The following is an 18,342-nucleotide window of genomic DNA, read 5'->3' as shown; positions in this document are numbered from 1 at the left end:
GTCCCATTGCTTCATGGCAAATAGATGGTGGGGGGGGAGGGGAGTGGAAACAGTGACAGATTTTATTTTCCTGGGCTCCAAAAATCATTGCAGATGGTGACTGAAGCCACAACATTAAAAGAGGCTTGCTCCTTGGAAGAAAAGCTATGACAAAGCTAGATAGTACATTAAAAAGCAGAGACATCACTTTGCTGACAAAGGTCCGTATAGTCAAAGCTATGGTTTTCCCAGGAGTCATGTATGGATGTGAGAACTGGACCATAAAAAGGGCTGAGTGCCGAATAACTGATGTTTTCAAATTTTGGTGCTGGAGAAGACTCATGAGAGTCCCTTAGATTGCAAGGAGACCAAACCAGTCAATCCTAAAGGAAATCAACCCTGAATATTCATTGGAAGGACTGATGCTGAAACTGAAGCTCCAATTCTTTGGCCATGTGATGCAAAGAGCCAACTCATTGGAAAAGACCCTGGTTCTGGGAAAGATTGAGGGCAGGAAGAGAAGGCAGCAACAGATGAGATGGTTGGATGGCATTATCGACTCATTAGACATGAGTCTGAGCAAACTCTGGGAGATGGTGAAGGACAGGAAAGCCTGGCGTGCTGCAGTCCATGTGCTTGTGTGCTAAGTAGCTTCAGTTATGTCTGACTCTTTGTGACCCCACGGACTATAGGCTGCCAGGCTCCTCTGTCCATGGGCTTCTCCAGGCAAGAATACTGGAGTGGGTTACCATTCCCTTCTCCAGGGGATCTTCCTGACCCAGGCATTGAAGTCTCTTAAGTCTCCTGCCTTGGTAGGAGGGTTCTTTATCACCAGTGCTGCCTGGGAAGCCCAGTTCATGGGGTCAGAAAGAGTCAGACACAACTGAGCGACAACAAAGTTGTATTTAACAGCTGGAATGCACAATTCCAGAAAATTCAGCAATTTTCTCTTATGAGCTAGTATGAGGCTTCAGCATTCCATGGCACCAAACTGTGTCAGTGTTTTTCTGTGATTATGGGGAAAGTGTGGTTTGTTCATTTATTTTTTACTTTGTATTATTTTTTAAGTGGTAGAAAAAGAAATGTTTCAAAAACTGAATGAGCACTTTCAAAAAAGAATTTAATTAAAAATTAATAACTCCTCAGAAATTTTGGCCCTTGTCTCTCCATCTTCAGTTGAGAACAGTGTGAGCTGGCTTCCCAAACCCCAGACACAACCTCGTCCAACAGATTTATGCAAATGCATGTCAGACTATGATCCCTAAAATATAACTCTGGTCGTGTCACTCCTTTCCCAAAATCTGAAGTCACGTCAAGTGCAAATTCTCAGGCAGGAATTGAGCTCTATTTCCCTTCCAAATGCTTTCCATTTCTCCAGCTCTTGTTAGGGGTTTTCAAACCCTTCCGTATAGCCTGTGTTCCACAGGTGTGTGTGTGTGTGTGTGTGTGTGTGTGTGTGTGTGTGTGTGTGTGTGTCCCTGCATGCAGCTGAGGGGGCCTCTGGAGAGGACAAGATTTGGGGCTCCAGACCCTGCTTCTATTACAGCAGCTGTGATCATATTTCATATATTTCAGGTGACATTTCATTTGGGGAAAAAAGCATTCTGCTGCTAAAAGTTAAACATTTGAAACAAACCATTTTAGTCCCACAGCATGGCTCATCCCAGTCAAGCACTCTCAAATCTGTATGTTTCCTTTGGGCATCTCATTTGTTCATTTACTTCAACCAATGATTTATTGAGAACTTCGTATGTGCCAGGCACAGGGCATAAAGTTGTGGATAAGACAGACTGTCCCTCCCTGGGGAGCTTACAGTTTAGAAGAGTGATGATAGATATCTGAAGAAATTCAGAAACAATGCCTTCCTTTCCCCCTCACTCTTCCTTTGAGATTTATCTCAGAGGCCACAGATTTTTCAAAATCTTTTGATCTGCCTTTCCTACTGACAGAAGAACTCCCTTCTCCATGTAAACTTCTGTAAACAACAAATAAAGATGTTTGTTGTTTTCTCCGGTCCAGCATCCATTCTTTCACTTTCTGGTGGTAGTGCCTGTAATAGTTTTTCAGAGGCCATGTCTCCTTCCCCTTTCTTCCAGCTCATTGGGTTCCATTTGGTTTCCAGGAGTGGGAAGTAACCTAGGCCTGGCCAACTGGCACATGGAATCCTATTTGGCCATAGCGATTGGTTCAGGTCTGGCCATCCCTCTGCCTATAAAAATCAGTTTGAGATGGATAATCTATGTGAAATGGCCCATAGTGAATCCCAGACATGCACAGGAGCTTCAAGAAACAGAGGCTTAAAAAAAAAAAAAAAGAAAAGAAACAGAGGCTCTCTTTTCTGCTGCATTTAAGTCTGAAAGTACACAGACCCAGAATTTTTGACAACCATTTTATAGTACTGTGGAGAATGAAGCCCTTGGAGAGGAAAGTAGATCCAGATGAAGGAGAAAGACAGGATCCTTGTGGGTGCTCACGAGGTGCTGAATCCTTGTGGGTCAAACCACAACTAAAGCCTGAACCCTGGATATCATCATTCCTTAAGCCATAAATTTCCCCTTTTGCCAAAGTAAATTTAAGTCAGGTTTTCTAAAAAAAATGTTGAGTAATTTTTCATAGCCCAGCAGTTCTAACCTCGGCTCTGGTATTTCTCTGGCTCTAGCTTTGAAGGAACCAATCTCTCTCTCTCTCTCTCTCTCTCTCTCTCTCTCTCTCTCTCTCTGGTATTTCTCTGGCTCTAGCTTTGAAGGAACCAATCTCTCTCTCTCTCTCTCTCTCTCTCTCTCTCTCTGGTATTTCTCTGGCTCTAGCTTTGAAGGAACCAATCTCTCTCTCTCTCTCTCTCTCTCTCTCTCTCTCTCTCTCTCTCTCTCTCTCTCTCTCTCTCTCGTTCTCCCCAGTAAATTCCTAAATCCCCGGAATTCCTCATCTATGGTCAGCAAACAAATCCTCTGCCATTTCCTTCTGTCCTACAGAGCTGAGGGTGGTGGTGAGGGGCCCCTTTTTCTGCAGAAGCTGAGAATCCTAACCCGGTCTCAGCTACCCAGCAAAGCAGCAGAGAGCCAATCTTAGGTAACAGATATCCTCACCCTCTAAGGCAGTCAAGGTCTGGGTCCAGGGAACCGAAGGCCGCTGGTGCCCCATCCAAGGGCACAAAGGTGCTGCACCCTACCCTTTTCTTTCATAGCTCCGCTTAGGGGGCGCTTGTCTCGTCCCAGGCACTCATGCTCGTGTGTAATCCTCATAGCGACCTGAGGGGTGCGGTGATTACTGTATCCTCACTGCACAAGTGAGAAGACTGAAGCTCTAGAAGTTCTCTGACAGTCAAGGATCCACGGTTAGTAACGAATAGAGCAGAGTTATCAGACGTGCTTAAGCCCTGCTCGGTGAACTGTGGCCACGAGGGACGGAGGGGAGCTTAAAGTGGGGAGGCGGACGAAGAAGGGACATCTGGGGCCGTAGGAAGTTGAAACCCTGAGGAGCTGCTCAGGGGTGAGATTGGGCGCGGCCCCAGGGCCTGGCGGTGAGACTCGCGGTGATCCCCGGGCCTCGGGGTTTCCCGCGCGCAGGTAGTCCGGCTCGCCGAGGGGGCGCAGCCTTGGGGGCGGGGCTCCTCTAGGCCCGCCCCGCGCCCAGGTGTGGCGCCCGCACCCCCTCCGCTAGCGGCGGCGAGCCCCCTCAGCGCTCTCGAGGTGTAGGCCTGCTTGCAGCCGGGGACTGGCCCGGCCGCCCGGGCCTTTGGCGGGGGCGGGGGGGTGGAGGGAGAGAGTGCCGCGCCCTGCCCGGCCCAGGTGTCGTCTCCGGAGGCGGAGTTTGGGAATCCGGCTGCGGGAGATTCCCAGCCGGACAAGCTGAAGGGCAGCCAGGGAAAGAAGCCTGCGGGACGAGGCAGAGCGGGCGGCGCGGGGAGTGCAGAGGGCAGGCAAAGGCGCGGGGCCGCCAGCATGTTCTCCCGAAACCACCGGAGCCGGGTCACCGTGGCCAGGGGCTCTGCCCTGGAGATGGAGTTCAAACGCGGCCGCTTCCGACTCAGCCTCTTAAGCGACCCGCCGGAGGTGAGAGCCCCGCGTAGCCCTGCCTTCCCCTCCCCCGGCTCCCGCAGTTCGGGCCGCCCGGGCCTCCCGCCCCGCCCGCGCGCGCCGAGGGGCGGAGACGCGGTGGGTCGGGTACAGACCAGAGGTTGTTGACTTAAAAAGTCAGGCGCGGACCGTCTGCACGTTAATCCAGCCGTGTCACCCCAGACAGTCTCTGGCCCATGGGATGATTTGCCTCCGCTTGGAAAAACTTCAGTTTAAGGAGTCCTAGGCTCGATTCCTAAGATGTGCCTTACGGCAGCCCTTCTGGGCATCCTGGAGATGTGCAACTAGCCGGGCTCTAACAAGACTCCTGGCCGGGGTGCCCGCTCCTTCCCTGGCCTCCAGCCGCATCCCACAGCCCGTCTCTACCGTCTGGGCCAGCCTCCATCGTCAGTCCTGACTTCTCGGCCTCCTTCGCTGAAACTCTCCGCAACTGCTCCTCTGTGGCTGGGGGAATCGGAAGTGAGGGGTTCCCGATTAACGATTTGGGATTATTTCCCACACTCACGCTTTCAGCCTCCTTTTCTGTGGCCTAAGAAGAGTCCAGCCTCTACAGTTCCCTCCCTGGCCCACTACTCTACACGTTGCCCAGGTCTGAGCCCGACTTGTAATTCCCTAAAGAGGCTCAGGGCGGGCTGAAAGATGCGGGGGCTGAGCTAGGACTGAGAGGGCCCGTGGCGACAGCAAAGGCTGTCCCCCAGGTCAGTTCTCCTTCGCTGCCGGTCCTGGAAAGGGTTAAGTGAGGGGGCCTTCCTCACTCCTCCCGGATTCCAGTTCTGGCTTCTGCACTTTACCCCACAGCCTGCCCAGAACAAAGGCTCTTTCACACCCATGTCCCACACTCCCAGGCCTTCTCTGACTCAGAAGCTAGTGGGCCTGGGAGACAGGGCCTCTGTCGAGTCCCGCATAAGCAACGCCGCGTGGGGCCAGCGTGGGGGAGTGAGGGGCGAGGCCCAGGGACCCGGAGGAGGGGCCTGTGAGCTGGGGCCGCCCCCGGGAGAAGCCCGGCCTTTTGGGGGCCATCGCGGAGGAACCGGAGTGGAGCCGCTGGGCCCCGGAGCGGAGTGTGACTCCGTGGGCCTGGGGTGGAGGGGGGGCGGTGGTGGCAAAGCTGCAGCTGGCTGGGAATCGGGGCTGGTTTCCTGTCTGGAAGGGAAGGGGCCCGCAGAGGGGAGCGGGGGCAGTGCAGCCAGGCACACCCCTGCCTTTCTCCCTCCCTCTCCTCCCTTCTGCTGGAAAAGCAAGGTAATTGTGAACCCAGGGTGGGGCGGGCTGGATGAAGGTCCCAAGTTGGACGAGGTGGCCCTGGGGGTTGGGCCGCAAAATGACCCCTCTGTCCCACTTCCTAGGCTCACGCAATCAAGTCCCCACCTCTATCCCTCTTCTTCCTCAAACTAAGCCCGAACCCTTTCAGAAAGCAATCTCCTGACAATCCCCACAGCTCCACAGAACCTGCATGAACTGTCCCTTCCCGGCCCCCTTCCAGCTGTGCCTGCCCCTCACACCCTACAGCACACAGATTCTCTGTCCACCAGGCCAGGGTTGTGGGCGGGGGCTGGGGAGGGGCCAGAGTCGGAATGAAAGAGCCTTTTTCTTCCACAGCTGGGAGAGCAGCTGCCACCAAAGCAAGACTGGACACTCTGTGCCCAGAGCCCCTTCTGCAGCTGGCCTCCTCTCCGGGTACCCTGCGCATCCTCACCTCGCTTTCCTTTCCTCCCTTGCCTGGCTCCATCAGGGCCCTGCAACAGCGGTAGGCAAGGAGACTTTGTCACAGCAGCCAGAGGGGTCTAACTGGAGCACGAGAGGGACAGGGGCTGCCTCTGCCCTCTGACCAAGAACTGCCCACCTCTTTCAAGACGAGGAGAGCAGCGGGAGAGGAATTGTGGGCAGCGTGGGGCTGGCTTGCCCCACCCCTCTGAGGGGTCAGCAAGGGAAGGGGAGCCCAGGGGGCACAGAGATGCAGGACAGATTGCACATCCTGGAGGACCTGAATATGCTCTACATCCGGCAGATGGCGCTCAGCCTGGAGGTAACGCCCCCACCCCTGGAGTGCGCCTCCTCCGCAGCATCCCAGCCCCGATTCTGTGCTGTTCTCCCCGGCTGGGCCTGCTCCGCGGGGGAGAGGGATTAGGTGGTTCTGTGTGTCCTTCTTTGGGTGCTACTTGGGGACCCAGGTTCAGTTCTGCGAGTTAGAGTATTGCGTTGGCAACAGGGTCTTCACCCTTACTTCTGGAAGCTCTGTGGGTTTGTGTGGTTGTGGGTTCTGGGGCTGAGGGTTCCTTTTAGTTGTGGGAAGAAGAGAGTACACTGTGAACGTGATCTTCAGAAAGGAGATGGCCTTACCAGAGAAGGGGAAGAGGATTCTAGGGCAGGATGTAAGGATTCTGTGGCCCTGAAGATAGCAAGGAGCTGTTTATTCATTTATTTATTCTTAATCACATTTATTGAGCACCTACTATATGCCAGATGCTTTCTAGATATTGGAACACCTCAGTGAACAAAACAGGAAAGGTCCACTCTAGGGGACCTAGAAACATGCAAACACGTAAATAATCTCACAATGAAATTATGATAAAAACGGGGGGTATCATAAACATTAGGTAGGAGAGGCAGCATTAGATGTAGGAGTCAGGGAAGGCTTTTGTGAACTCTTTGAGCTGTGGCCAGAAGGATAAAGATATGTAAAGATGGGAGGAAGAGCTTTCCAGACAGAGGGCAGAGTAAGGACCTTAATTGAGGATGATGATGATATGTTTGGGGAAGAAAGAGAGCCAGTGTGGCTAAAACATACTGGTTGGGGTCAAGCTGGTGGGCAGGGACCAGATTATGCAGAGCTTTGAAGGCCATGACAAGTCATTTAGATTTTACTATAAGTGTGATGTTGGCCCATGGAGGGTTTTAAGCATATGGGACAACTCACCTAATGTTTTAAAATGATAGCTGTTCTGTTTGAAAGGAACAGGCTAGGTAGGGGTCGGGGTGGGGGTGGGGGGTGACCACCAGCTAGGAGGTCATTAACAGCCTTTGGGGAATGACCCTGATGGTGAGGATTAAATGCTCATGGTGAAGATAGGGAGAAAGAGGTGGATTTGAAATGATGGTGGGAGATCTGACAGGGCTTGTTGATGGGTTGGACGTGAGGCTGAGGCCAAAAGAGGGCTCCAGGATGATTCTCAGGCATGTGGCTAAGCAGCTGGGAGTGTGGTCATTTACAGAGGTGGGAAAGGTAGAAGAAGCTGTGGCGGTAACTGCCTGGACCAGGCAGAGGGTTGCTGCTGAGGGGGGTCAGAGGCCGGACAGTAGAGTCTAGCTCAGAGGGGGATTTATCACAAGTTTTTGCACCCTCAAGCTGGTCCCCACTCCCTAGATAATGATAGACATTACTAGTCAGTTATTCACTCTTCACCAACAAATCCATGCATGGCCTCACAATCTTTCTCAGCACAACCTTGGCATAAATTATGCAGATTGTGTCCTTCACAAGGGCATTGCATAGTGGCAAGAGTCCTGGCCTAGTTTCAGGCTGTGTGAGGAGGAAACACCTTTATCTAAGTTATTTGCCTAGTGAGGGTCATCTTTTTCTAATATGCAGAAAGTTGCCCAAGGTTTCCAGTGGGACTCTGACACTACCTATTGTCTTGTGTTGGCACATGAGATAAAATCTATTTGCCATCCCTAGTCCTCTGCACTGTTCATGTTACTAGTTACATGTGTCTATTTACACTTAAAATTTAGTTAATTAAAATTAAATAAAATAATTTTCAGTTCCTTAATTACTTTAGCCATATTTCATGTGGTCCATGTGGTCATAGCTATTGAGCATTTCCGTCATTGTAGGATGATGGAATGATCTTTTGGACATGGCTGGTCTAGGTATTTAAGTATTCAAATTCTTCATCCCTCCCCCTCCATGTAATTGTTCTTCATAGGAGCCCTGCCCAAGTTCTGGAACAGAAGAGGGGGCTTAGATTTCACTTTCAGTTCAGTCACTCAGTCATGTCTGACTCTTTGCGGCCCCATGAACCACAGCACGCCAGGCCTCCCTGTCCATCACCAACTCCCAGAGTTCACCCAAACCCATGTCCATTTGATCATCTCTTATTCATCCATTGGTTGGTTGAGGGTGCTGTGTTCTTTCCCTGGGAGGCTCAGCAGTTCTCCAACCCCCAACTCATTGATGTTTCAGGGATTAGCAAGAGGAATAGTTGTGAAAGTGTAAATTCAAGAAGATTTTTCTGGAGAAGGCAACTTAAGGTGCAAGTAAGGAGGAGGTGGGAATGCTGGGCCCAGGTAGAAGTTAGATTTTCCTATTTAATCTTCAAACAGTGCTATGGAGCAGGTGGAATACCCAACTCCCACCCCCTACCCCTACCCCCACCCCCAGAGGTTAAGTTCTCTCAGCTAGTTAAGTTCCTAAGCCAGGATTTGAATTTAGCCCTGGTGGAGTTTCTAAAAGGATCATAAGGTGATGAGAAGCAGAGCAGGAAGTCAGAGACAGAAGAGGGTGGGAGGAACTGGAAAGGATGTCCAGAGAGGGCCTAGTATGTGCTGGGGTTTTGGGCCATGACTCATCCTTCTTCAGCCCCTTGGGTCCTGACCCAGTCCCACTGACATCCAACTGAGGACTCTTTCCCAGGAGAGCCTGGTGAAAGTACTGCTGGCTTGGGAAGAGAGGGCATATGGGGGGGGGGGGGGGAGGGAGGGGACATGGAGCTATCCCTGAGGTAGGGAGAGGGGGTGAAGGTCTGGGATCCAGATCCTGTGTCAGGATTCCCAAGATGGTCTGCCCAACGGATGGGAGGCTTTTAGGGCATTCTCCACTGTGGGGCGTGGGAGGGTGGATTCAGACCAGAGGGTTGAGGGGGCAGTGGTAGACAGGGTGTCTGGGCCCCTAGGCCAGCTCATCTGGGCTGGATACCATGACTTGTCTGTAGCCCATTATACCAATGTATTCCAGTGTATATACCATCCTCCCTCCTGCAAGCTCCCAGGCCAGGAGTCACCGTGGAGAGCAATTGTAACGTGGAGGCCAGGAGTCACCTTGGAGAGCAATTGTAACGTGGAGGGGTCTCCTGGTCTCCAGCAGCTCTAGAGCCTGGAGCCCTTTCCAGGGTGAGGGCAGTGCTCTTGGAGGTACCGTCCCTCTGCCACTCGGTCTCTGGTTAACGCTGCCGCTGGAGCCTAATGGGCCCAGGCACACCGAGGGAACAAGGGGCTGCCTGTGGCTCACTCTCGAGAGAGCTGGGAGCTGATGTCATCGGCGCTCACTGCAGGCGGGGCAGCTCCCCAGGTACCTGGCGGGGAGGTTCCCCAGAGGACCAGCCACACTGCCTGCATCGTGCTGCGTGTGCAATGGACGGGGTTAGGGAAGAATCTGTGAGTGCTGGGGCTGGGACCAAAAGGCAAGTCAGGAGGGGGTCTGAGGATGTTGCTCAGCCCTTACCCCCCTCACTTGTTTGGGGCATTTGTGGTAGAAGCTGGATGCAGAATGAGATAGGGGTGGGCAAGCAGAGGTGGGACCCTGGTGCAGGCAGGCATGTGGAGGTGGAGCCAACTGTGTAGTCTGAGAGGGCTTTCTGGTGGAGGTGGCATTGCACACATTGGCCTGTTTTTATAAATAGGCAGGAAGGGAAACGTGGATAGTGAGGGCGATGAGATGAGGTGAGAGGTGATGAGAGTCTGGCCTAGCCCAAGTAGGGAAGGAAGAATCAACAGGTAGGTCGGACAAGGCAATTCCTGGAAGCAGCAATTTAGGGTGCTCAGGTCTTGGAGACTTGAAGGCTGGAGCCATCAGGTACAGAGGTAAGGGCACAGAGTGTGAAAGAGAGCTGGTGTGAGGGAGAAGACGGGTTTGGATGTCGGGCAGTCACATTCACCCTCCTCTTCCAACCCTATGACTCCACTTGGCTTGCTTCTGGTTTGTATACACTGTGATAGGATTAGTCTTCCACTTGCGCTCTGAAGCTTTCCCCATCACCTCAGCCAGAAACAAATAGGGTCTGTTTCCTGACAGTGCATTTGTGCCATGACCTGGCACTTAGAGAGCAGCCATTACTGTCTGCATCTCTCACCTCCCAGCTGGATTTCAAATGTGAAGCCTTTGACAGCACAGGGATGCTCTAGTGTTATTATTGGGTGAATGTTACTGGGGCTGAGATAGCATCATTAAAATAAGTACACACTCCTTCCTCCCCGCCCCCACCTCCTTCCAAGTATAACATATGTTGGGCATTTGCTAAGTGCCTGCTCAGCAACTCGCTCTTGACCTTCTGTTTCACCTGCCTTCATGTCTCTGTCTTCACCTCCCATATTCAGAAAGCCAGCAGGTGGCAGGTTCCAAAATGTGGGGTGTGTACTGCATTCTGTACATCCTGGGTGAACACTGTAGGGAGTATGCTTCTCCACTGACCCCTTGCCAACTAGATGTCCTCTCTCATCACTTGAGTCTTTGGGGGTAACCCAGGATGGCCTTTACTATCTGTGGCCATTCCCTTTAGGTGGTGGTTCTCAGCCTGGGCTGCACCTCAAGGTCACTTGGGGGACTTTCCAAAAAACACACATGCCCCACTTCCTGAGAGATTCTTATTCTGCTAATGTGAGGTGGAGCCTGGTGGCTTTTTTTTTTTTAATCAGAAGATTTAATTTTTTAAAAAGGTAACACAATTTCCAATAGTATGGTAGTAAAGAAGCATATTTATAAAGTATCATAAATTGACTTTCCATTCCTGGCTCACAGCCCCACAGCCACTATTTTATGTGTATCTATGGATATGGATTGGAGAAGGCAATGGCACCCCACTCCAGTACTCTTGCCTGGAAAATCCCATGGATGGAGGAGCCTGGTAGGCTGTGGTCCATGGGGTCACGAAGAGTTGGACACAACTGAGTGACTTCACTTTCACTTTTCACTTTCACGCATTGGAGAAGGAAATGGCAACCCACTCCACTATTCTCGCCTGGAGAATCCCAGGGACGGGGGAGCCTGGTGGGCTGCCGTCTATGGTGTCACACACAGTCGGACACGACTGAAGTGACTTAGCAGCAGCATGGATATGGATATGCATATATAAATATTGTGCCCAAATAGGAGCATGCTGTAATACTGTTCTGCTTTCTCTTCTCATTTCATATATTTTGAATATTGTTTCATTTTTGCATACATGCCTACCTTATTGTCTGCAATATTCCATATTCTGTGGTATAGATGTACTATAACTTATTTAACCAATGCCCTATTGAAGGACTTTTAATCTTGGTGTTTTAAATTGATGTGCAATGAATATGGCTCTGCCCACTAGTGTCACTATATCTGTAGGGTAAAATCCTAGCTGATGCATAGCTGGATAAAAGGATGTGAATTTGTAGTTTTTATAGGTTTTTCCAAATTGTGCTCCAAAGAGGCTGAAAAATTTATACTCTTGAAGGGCATCTGTATTTTTACAAAGCTTCTCTGGTTATTCCTGGGCAGTTGAAGTTGAGACTCAGTCCCTGCCCTTTAGTTGCCTGAAACCTATGTTCATCAGTTTCTTGTTGACCACAGCCCCCTTAGGGACTGAAGGGTGCATCAGTCTGTCCCCCGATTGACATTTCCTTCTCTTCCTTGTCCCCACTCTGGCTAGGACACAGAGTTGCAAAGAAAGTTAGACCATGAGATCCGGATGAGGGAAGGGGCCTGCAAGCTGCTGGCGGCCTGCTCCCAGCGAGAGCAGGCTCTGGAGGCCACCAAGAGCCTGCTGGTGTGTAACAGTCGCATCCTCAACTACATGGGCGAGCTGCAGCGGCGCAAGGAGGCACAGGTGCTGAAGAAAACAGGCCGGCGGTAAGCAAGGGGGAGGCGAGGCTTTATGGGGATAGTGGTGTGCTGGAGATATGTATGGAGCATGGAGTGTGGAGCACCACAAAGACGACTTCCTGATGAAGACTGCCCAGGGACCTAGAAGACACCTTGATGTTTTATCACCACAGTGTGCTGCCTAGAGGCGCACTAGTGAATTGCTAGGGCCCAGTAAAGCCAGTTTGTCTGGTGAAAGGCCGGCAGTCAGGATAGTAATGCAGAAGTGCTAATTTGCTAAGCCGTGCCTGTGACCTGATGAGCCTGTTTGTCTAGCTTCTGCAAAGCTAATTTTCTCAAAGCCAGTTCACCAAATGGTCAATTTGATAAATGACCAATTAGTCATTTACTGTAACAGACACTTGCTAATTGTACCTGGGGTTTGCCTCATTTGAGGCAGAAATTGGGAGAAATAATAATTAAAAAAATATAAGTAAAAGCTTACCCATTCATATAATTAGACTGTGTACTAAAAGGACTCAATGTGACAAAACTGTAGTGAGATGGTTGAGGTGATGCTCTGGTAAAACTAAAATGTGGGAGAAAATATTTGGCAAATTGATCATTCTGAGAACTGACCATTTTTTGGTAAATTGATCACTTGGAAAATTGGCTTCTGGCAAAGTAACCTATTTGGCCCCACAAGGCTGAGTGGGGAGAAGGTCCAGGCCCCTCACAGGCATAGTGTCCATTCCAGCTCACATACAAGGAGAGGTTGCCAGGAGGCCTCTAGAGTTCACCCATGAAGACACCAGGGGAAGGCAGGAACCCCTCAACGGCTCTGCTGCATAAAGTTAAAGAAGAGCAAGCAGGCAGGGACAGCTTCTACTGTGAGTCTGCTGTCTCTTTAAGAGGTGGCCATTGACAAGCTCTGCCTTGCCCAAGTCCCCACACATCCCATACAGTGTGATCTGTGGCACACCCTAAGTCCCTGGCAGCTGAACACATTGCTATCAGTGCCACATCATTTAGTTTAAGGCTGTTCCAAGTCACTAATTTCATTATGATGAATTGTAAATTAGTCTGGATAAGCTGGCCCACCTTAGGAGAGGGACACATGCTCAGTGAGTTCTAATGATAGGCAGGGAGGGGAGGAAGGCTGGATGTCCCTCCTGCAGTGGAGGGACTGGGCAACTTGGGGCACTGGGAAGGTTCAGCCGATCTAGCCAGAAGGGTAGAGGAGAAATCAAAGCTGGGGAGGGGGGTGGAGATGGAGAGAGATTTGTGATAAATGGGACACAAATGTCCCCTACTTGGGTTCTTGACTTTCTGACTGACCGAGTACCCTCCTTTATTGAAGCGATGAGATGGTAGAGATAAGCAGCCTCTTTTGTTGTTAAAAAGACAGCCTTCGAACTCCTCCAAGCCTGAGCAGAACCCTTGACAGGGGGTCTCTCTGTGGGCACCTGTCTCCTCAAGCCCCACTTCTTCCTGGCAGGAGTCTAGGGAGGTGGTCAGGAGGGGTGCTTGTTGGGGGTGGCCTGAGTTTGTACTGCGTGTGTGAGCTAAGTGCCTCGAGTATTCCCAAGCCCAGCAACCTCCTGGGTTCAATGGACAACTCTCCCTAACAGTCCTTCAGCTCTGCCAATGTCAGCCTGGCTGGGACCTGGCAGCTGAGCCCCGGGCCAGGGGGTTCCTAGAGCCTTTGGGAACCAGAGCCAGGGGGAACAGTGTCAAGAGGCCAGGCTAGGATGTTGTGATTTGCCCACAGGCCTTCGGACAGTGGGCCACACACTGAGCGCTCCCCCTGCCGTGGCCAGATCTGCATTTCTGGTAAGAAACACAACTACCCCAGCTGCTGGCATTCTTCGCCCAGTGATAAGATCTCCTGTCCTGTCTTGACATCTATTCCTATCCCTCTGCCCCTTAGATCTCCGGATTCCACTCATGTGGAAGGACACAGAATATTTCAAGAACAAAGGCGGTGAGTTCCACACACGTGGGACAGACTTAAGGGAGTGGCCCTGAGATTGGAGGTCCCCTTGGGGCACATCATTACCAGTTTTGCTCTCGGCCCCCAGACCTGCACCGCTGGGCTGTGTTCCTGCTGCTGCAGATAGGGGAACACATTCAGGACACAGAGATGATCCTGGTGGACAGGACCCTCACAGACATCTCCTTTCAGAACAACGTGCTCTTGTGGGTACCTCATCCCTGTGGCTCCCCGCTTTCTCTACTAGGCTCTAATCATGTAGCTATAGAGGAGGGGAGGAAGAGAAGGAGGGAGGGAGCTGGGCCTTCCCTGTGGAGCTGTCTTGTACTTGCACGACATCCATCCTAACCCCAGCGCCGCTCCCTGGACTGGCCCAGACTATCCTCCTCTCCTCGCTTCCTCCCGTATTCCTACAGTGCCGAGGCAGGGCCAGACTTTGAACTGCGGCTGGAGCTGTACGGGGCCTGTGTGGAAGAGGAGGGGGCCCTGGCTGGAGCCCCCAAGAGGCTTGCCACCAAACTCAGCAGCTCCCTGGGCCGCTCCTCTGGGAGGCGTGTCCGAGCATCGCTGGAGACTGCTGGGGGCTCAGGCAGCAGTCCCATCTTGCTTCCCACCCCGGCTGTGGGGTAAGCACCTATCGTCCTGTCCGGCCCTCAGCTGGCCACCGGCAATCTCTGAGTTGTGTTGAGCATGCACAGCCTATTTTCCATGGATGCCAGGACATGCAGACAGATATGAATGAGCAGTGGTCACATACTGGGAGGCACTCTGGCCCATACCTCAGGTACTTCAAACAGCCAACTGAGAAGACCAACAGGAATGCAGGAAGAGCTAGGTTCTGGGGTCTTCACTGCTTTTGCAGCAACGGATACACCTTATGTGGAGATAACAGAGTGCCCCTGGCTACATCAGAATAGCCCAGGTTCTGTGGTGTTGCCTACAGGCACCTGGAGGCACCTGTTAGACTCACTGGGTCTCTGAGGAGCAGTTTGAGAACCTTGCAGGTAATGAACAGATTGCTTATTTTGGAGACAGATGCAGATTCAAATTCAAGTTCTACCATCTCCGTTTTATTTTGGGGCAGACTTCTTAACCTCTTTAAGCCTCCAGCTGCTTTGTCTATTAACTAAAGAATGCCACCAACCTCACAGGGCTGTTGTGGGAATACAGTGGGATAACATATTTAAAGCACAGGCCCCAGCACTTAGCGGGAGTACAGTAAATGTTTGTTTCAACCCCTGTGGGGGGAGGCAAGCTAGTTTTCTGTGGGGCAGCCTAAATGGTGGGGCAGCCCTGCTCAGCTGTTATCGCTCTTGCCACGCAGCATGCCCCTCACTTGGCTGCTGCCCACTTCTCTGTCCTGCAGTGGTCCTCGTTACCACCTCTTGGCTCATACCACGCTCACCCTAGCAGCTGTGCAAGACGGGTTCCGCACACATGACCTCACCCTCGCCACTCCTGGTGAGTATGTGTGTATGTGCGGGATGCTGGATGGTGAGAAGAGGGGCTGTCAGAGGGTCCCCTTCACATTGCCCACCCTCACCCTGCACTTCTCCCCCCAGAGGAGAACCCTGCCTGGCTGCCCCTTTATGGCAGCATGTGTTGCCGCCTGGTGGCTCAGCCTCTCTGCATGACTCAGCCTACTGCAAGTGGTACCCTCAGGGTGCAGGTGAGGGGCCCTGAGGAGTGGAAGGGAAGTGGGAGAAGACACAGGAGAGCCAGATCACCTAGGAATCAAAGAACTGTTGAGGAAGGAGGAAGGAGGGGCGTGGTAGGATGAAAGGAGGGTAAGATAGGAGGGTGGGCAGACAGGGGTCGTTTTTCTGGGGGGGGCTGGGAAGAAGGGTGCTGGGGGTGTGACTCCCCCAGGAAACCTTGGGTCATTTATGCAGCAAGCTGGGGAGCCGCGGGACTGGGTACAAGTTCACGGAGTCCTGAAAGGCACAAACCTCTTCTGTTACCGGCAACCTGAGGACACAGCCCCTGGGGCCGAGCCGCTGTTTACTATCGCAATCAACAAGGTGACGAGTCTCTGGTGGTGAGGCCATCATGTGCCAGGGTTCGGGAACCTCTCCACCAGGCCCCAGGAGGGTGGGCACAGAGACCTCAGAGAGATCAAAGCTAGCTTCCTGCCCCCAACAGCACCACACCCAGCTTCAGGGCCAGGGAAGCCGAGGGACCTTGTTCTCCCCACCAGCATCACTGAAAACGACTGTCCCTTCTACTCAGCAGCCTCAGCCCCTGCTGAGTGTCAGAGAGGGTTCTATTGCCAGTCTAGGACTCTTCACCCTCCTCCCATATTCCTTCAGCTTCCAGTCTGCATCTCCTTTACCCTTTCCTGGTTTTCTCTCCCAGCCCAAGTCCCAGGACCTTCTTTGTTTCCTAGCCCTTGTGCTGGCATTCCTGCCGACTTTTATAAATTGAGGGGCCTTTGTGTCCCTGTTCCTGCCTGCCTCACCTTCCCTGTCTTGCTCTATCCCTCCTTTCCTGTCTCCATCTGCTCCTTTTCCTGACTAAGGATGACTTGTCTCATTCCAGTCCTTTCTTGCCATTTCTTTCCATGCTGGTCAGTAGGAGGCAAATGAGAGGGCTTGGTGAAAGCTCCACCAGCTCTGCCTTCTAAGAGTAGGGATGACCAAGCCTGCCTGATGTCACTGCTAACTCCTGTGACCACGGTGAAGGTGGAAGCAGATCTTGGATTTCTCCTACAGGACACTCAAGTCCGGGCAGGGGAGCTGGACCAGGCAGCCGGCGGGCCCTTCACCCTGAGCATCAGGAACCAGGATGGGGAGGAAGAGGTGATACACACTCTTCAGGCGGAGAGTCGGGGAGCCCTGCAGAGCTGGATGGAGGCTCTGTGGCAGCTTTTCTTTGACATGAGTAAGAGGAGGGGTCTGGATCGGGGCTTGCTATTTTTACCAAAATAAAATTATTGGATAATTCTTATAATTAAAAATTATATAATTAATACAATATTAAATTATTATACTAATTCTTATAATAATACAATACTTCTCGAAATGAGCATATTTCAAGAATGTGTGGAAGGGAATGTAGCAGGGGAGAAGGCAGCTCACCCCCTCAATGCTCTCCCCTCAGGTCAGTGGAAGCAGTGCTGTGATGAAATAATGAAAATTGAAACACCTGCTCCTCGGAAACCACCCCAAGTGCTGGCCAAGCAGGGGTCCTTGTACCATGAAATGGGTGAGTGGAAGTGCACTGTGGGATCCTCACGGGAAGTTGCACTGGGGGCTTCAAGGGAACCCAGATAATGGAGACACAGAGAAAGCACACTGTGGGCGAAGGCAGAGCTCTCGGGACCCAAGTCCCACCCAGGATTCCTTTCCCTTCTCCAACTCTTCTTAAAGTCACCTCCACCAAAGTTCAAACAAGACTCTGTAGAACCAGGCTCATTTCATGGATTTGTTTTCCTAATTTTTTCTTTCCTGTTTCCCTTTCTGCATGTGGATTCCTGTCTCTTCCTCTGACCCTTCACTTGCCTGGCAATGCTTTAATTTTCCTCCTCCTTCTTGGTTTCTTCACCTACTTCTGCCTCCTCCCCTCTCCCTGTCCACCCGCTCCCCCCATGTGCCACAGTCTTATCAGAACCTGTGGCTCCTGGGGGCCCATGTGAGGGGCTCCTCCTGCAGGATAATGCAGTCTCAGCTGGGATCCGGGCTCTGCTTTCCTCCTCTTACAATGACAGGTGATGCTCAGGGCTGAGTAGCTCTGAGGCCCAAGCTCTGACTCCCCTCCCCTCAATCCCTTCCTGATGCCACAGCTATTGAGCCGCTGGATGACATCGCAGCGGTGACAGACATCCTGGCCCAGCGGGAGGGTGCGAGGCTGGAGACGCCCCCACCCTGGCTAGCAATGTTTACAGACCAGCCTGCCTTGCCTGGCCCCTGCTCACCTGCTTCAGTGGCCCCAGCTCCAGCCCGGATCCATTCCTTGCCCTGGGGGAGACCCCGAACATTCTCTCTGGATGCTGTCCCCCCAGACCACTCCCCTGGGGCTTCTCGCTTGGTTGCCCCTCTCCCCCTGCAGCGATCCCCACGGTCCAGAGGCCTCTGCAGCAAAGGCCCACCCCACACTTGGCTCCAGTCACCAGTGTGAGAGAAAAAGGTGCTGGCAACAGGATCTGGCCAGAAGAGGAGAAGATCTGTGTGCAGCTGGGCTCTGGATTCAGCACTGTTTCTGGCAGGTTGACCAGCTTGGCCTCCCCTTCCTTTGCTGGAGTCGGGGCAGGCTGAGAAGGGGTAGCAGAAGCCCCTTTAAGCTGTGGTTGCCACGGTGCTGAGGGACTCATTCCCAGGGCTGGCTGGGACCCCCTAAACCCTTCCTGGGAGAAAACTGGAACCAACCCTGCCCTACCTCCCTGCATTAACCAGCTTAGAGAATGGCACTGAAGAGCCCTGGGAGGGAACACACCTCCCTTGTGACTTTTACATTGACCATTAAAGTTATTTAACATCACCCTTCACCTGGTTGTTGAGGACAGATTGCCTCTTGACTTGGTCAGGACC

At 52.2% G+C, this 18,342-nt stretch overlaps 1 protein-coding gene across 5 annotated transcripts; it reads left to right on the top strand.

The window, feature by feature from the left end:
* The first annotated feature begins 3,166 nt into the window (after positions 1–3,166).
* Positions 3,167–18,299, top strand: RTKN (rhotekin). Of its 5 annotated transcripts, XM_061155769.1 has the most exons (13): positions 5,145–5,297; positions 5,655–6,081; positions 11,672–11,871; positions 13,595–13,656; positions 13,754–13,807; positions 13,905–14,022; positions 14,233–14,442; positions 15,183–15,277; positions 15,379–15,485; positions 15,709–15,837; positions 16,528–16,696; positions 16,916–17,020; positions 17,598–18,299. In XM_061155769.1, exons 2-13 carry the CDS (start codon positions 6,010–6,012, stop codon positions 17,930–17,932), a joined length of 1,656 nt encoding a protein of 551 aa, XP_061011752.1. In that variant the 5' UTR covers positions 5,145–5,297; positions 5,655–6,009; the 3' UTR covers positions 17,933–18,299. The 5 variants fall into 5 exon arrangements, with proteins under 5 accessions (XP_061011754.1, XP_061011753.1, XP_061011755.1 ...); XM_061155771.1 differs by lacking the exons at positions 5,145–5,297; positions 5,655–6,081 and adding an exon at positions 3,167–3,313; XM_061155770.1 differs by lacking the exons at positions 5,145–5,297; positions 5,655–6,081 and adding an exon at positions 3,724–4,031 and having other exon boundaries at positions 17,864–18,299.
* The last annotated feature ends 43 nt before the right edge of the window (positions 18,300–18,342 follow it).

Source organism: Dama dama, chromosome 11, assembly GCF_033118175.1.
Source record: "Dama dama isolate Ldn47 chromosome 11, ASM3311817v1, whole genome shotgun sequence".
Lineage (NCBI taxonomy): Eukaryota > Metazoa > Chordata > Mammalia > Artiodactyla > Cervidae > Dama > Dama dama.
The sequence above is the reverse complement of the archived record's forward strand: the minus strand, read 5'-3'. Positions and strand labels throughout refer to the sequence as shown.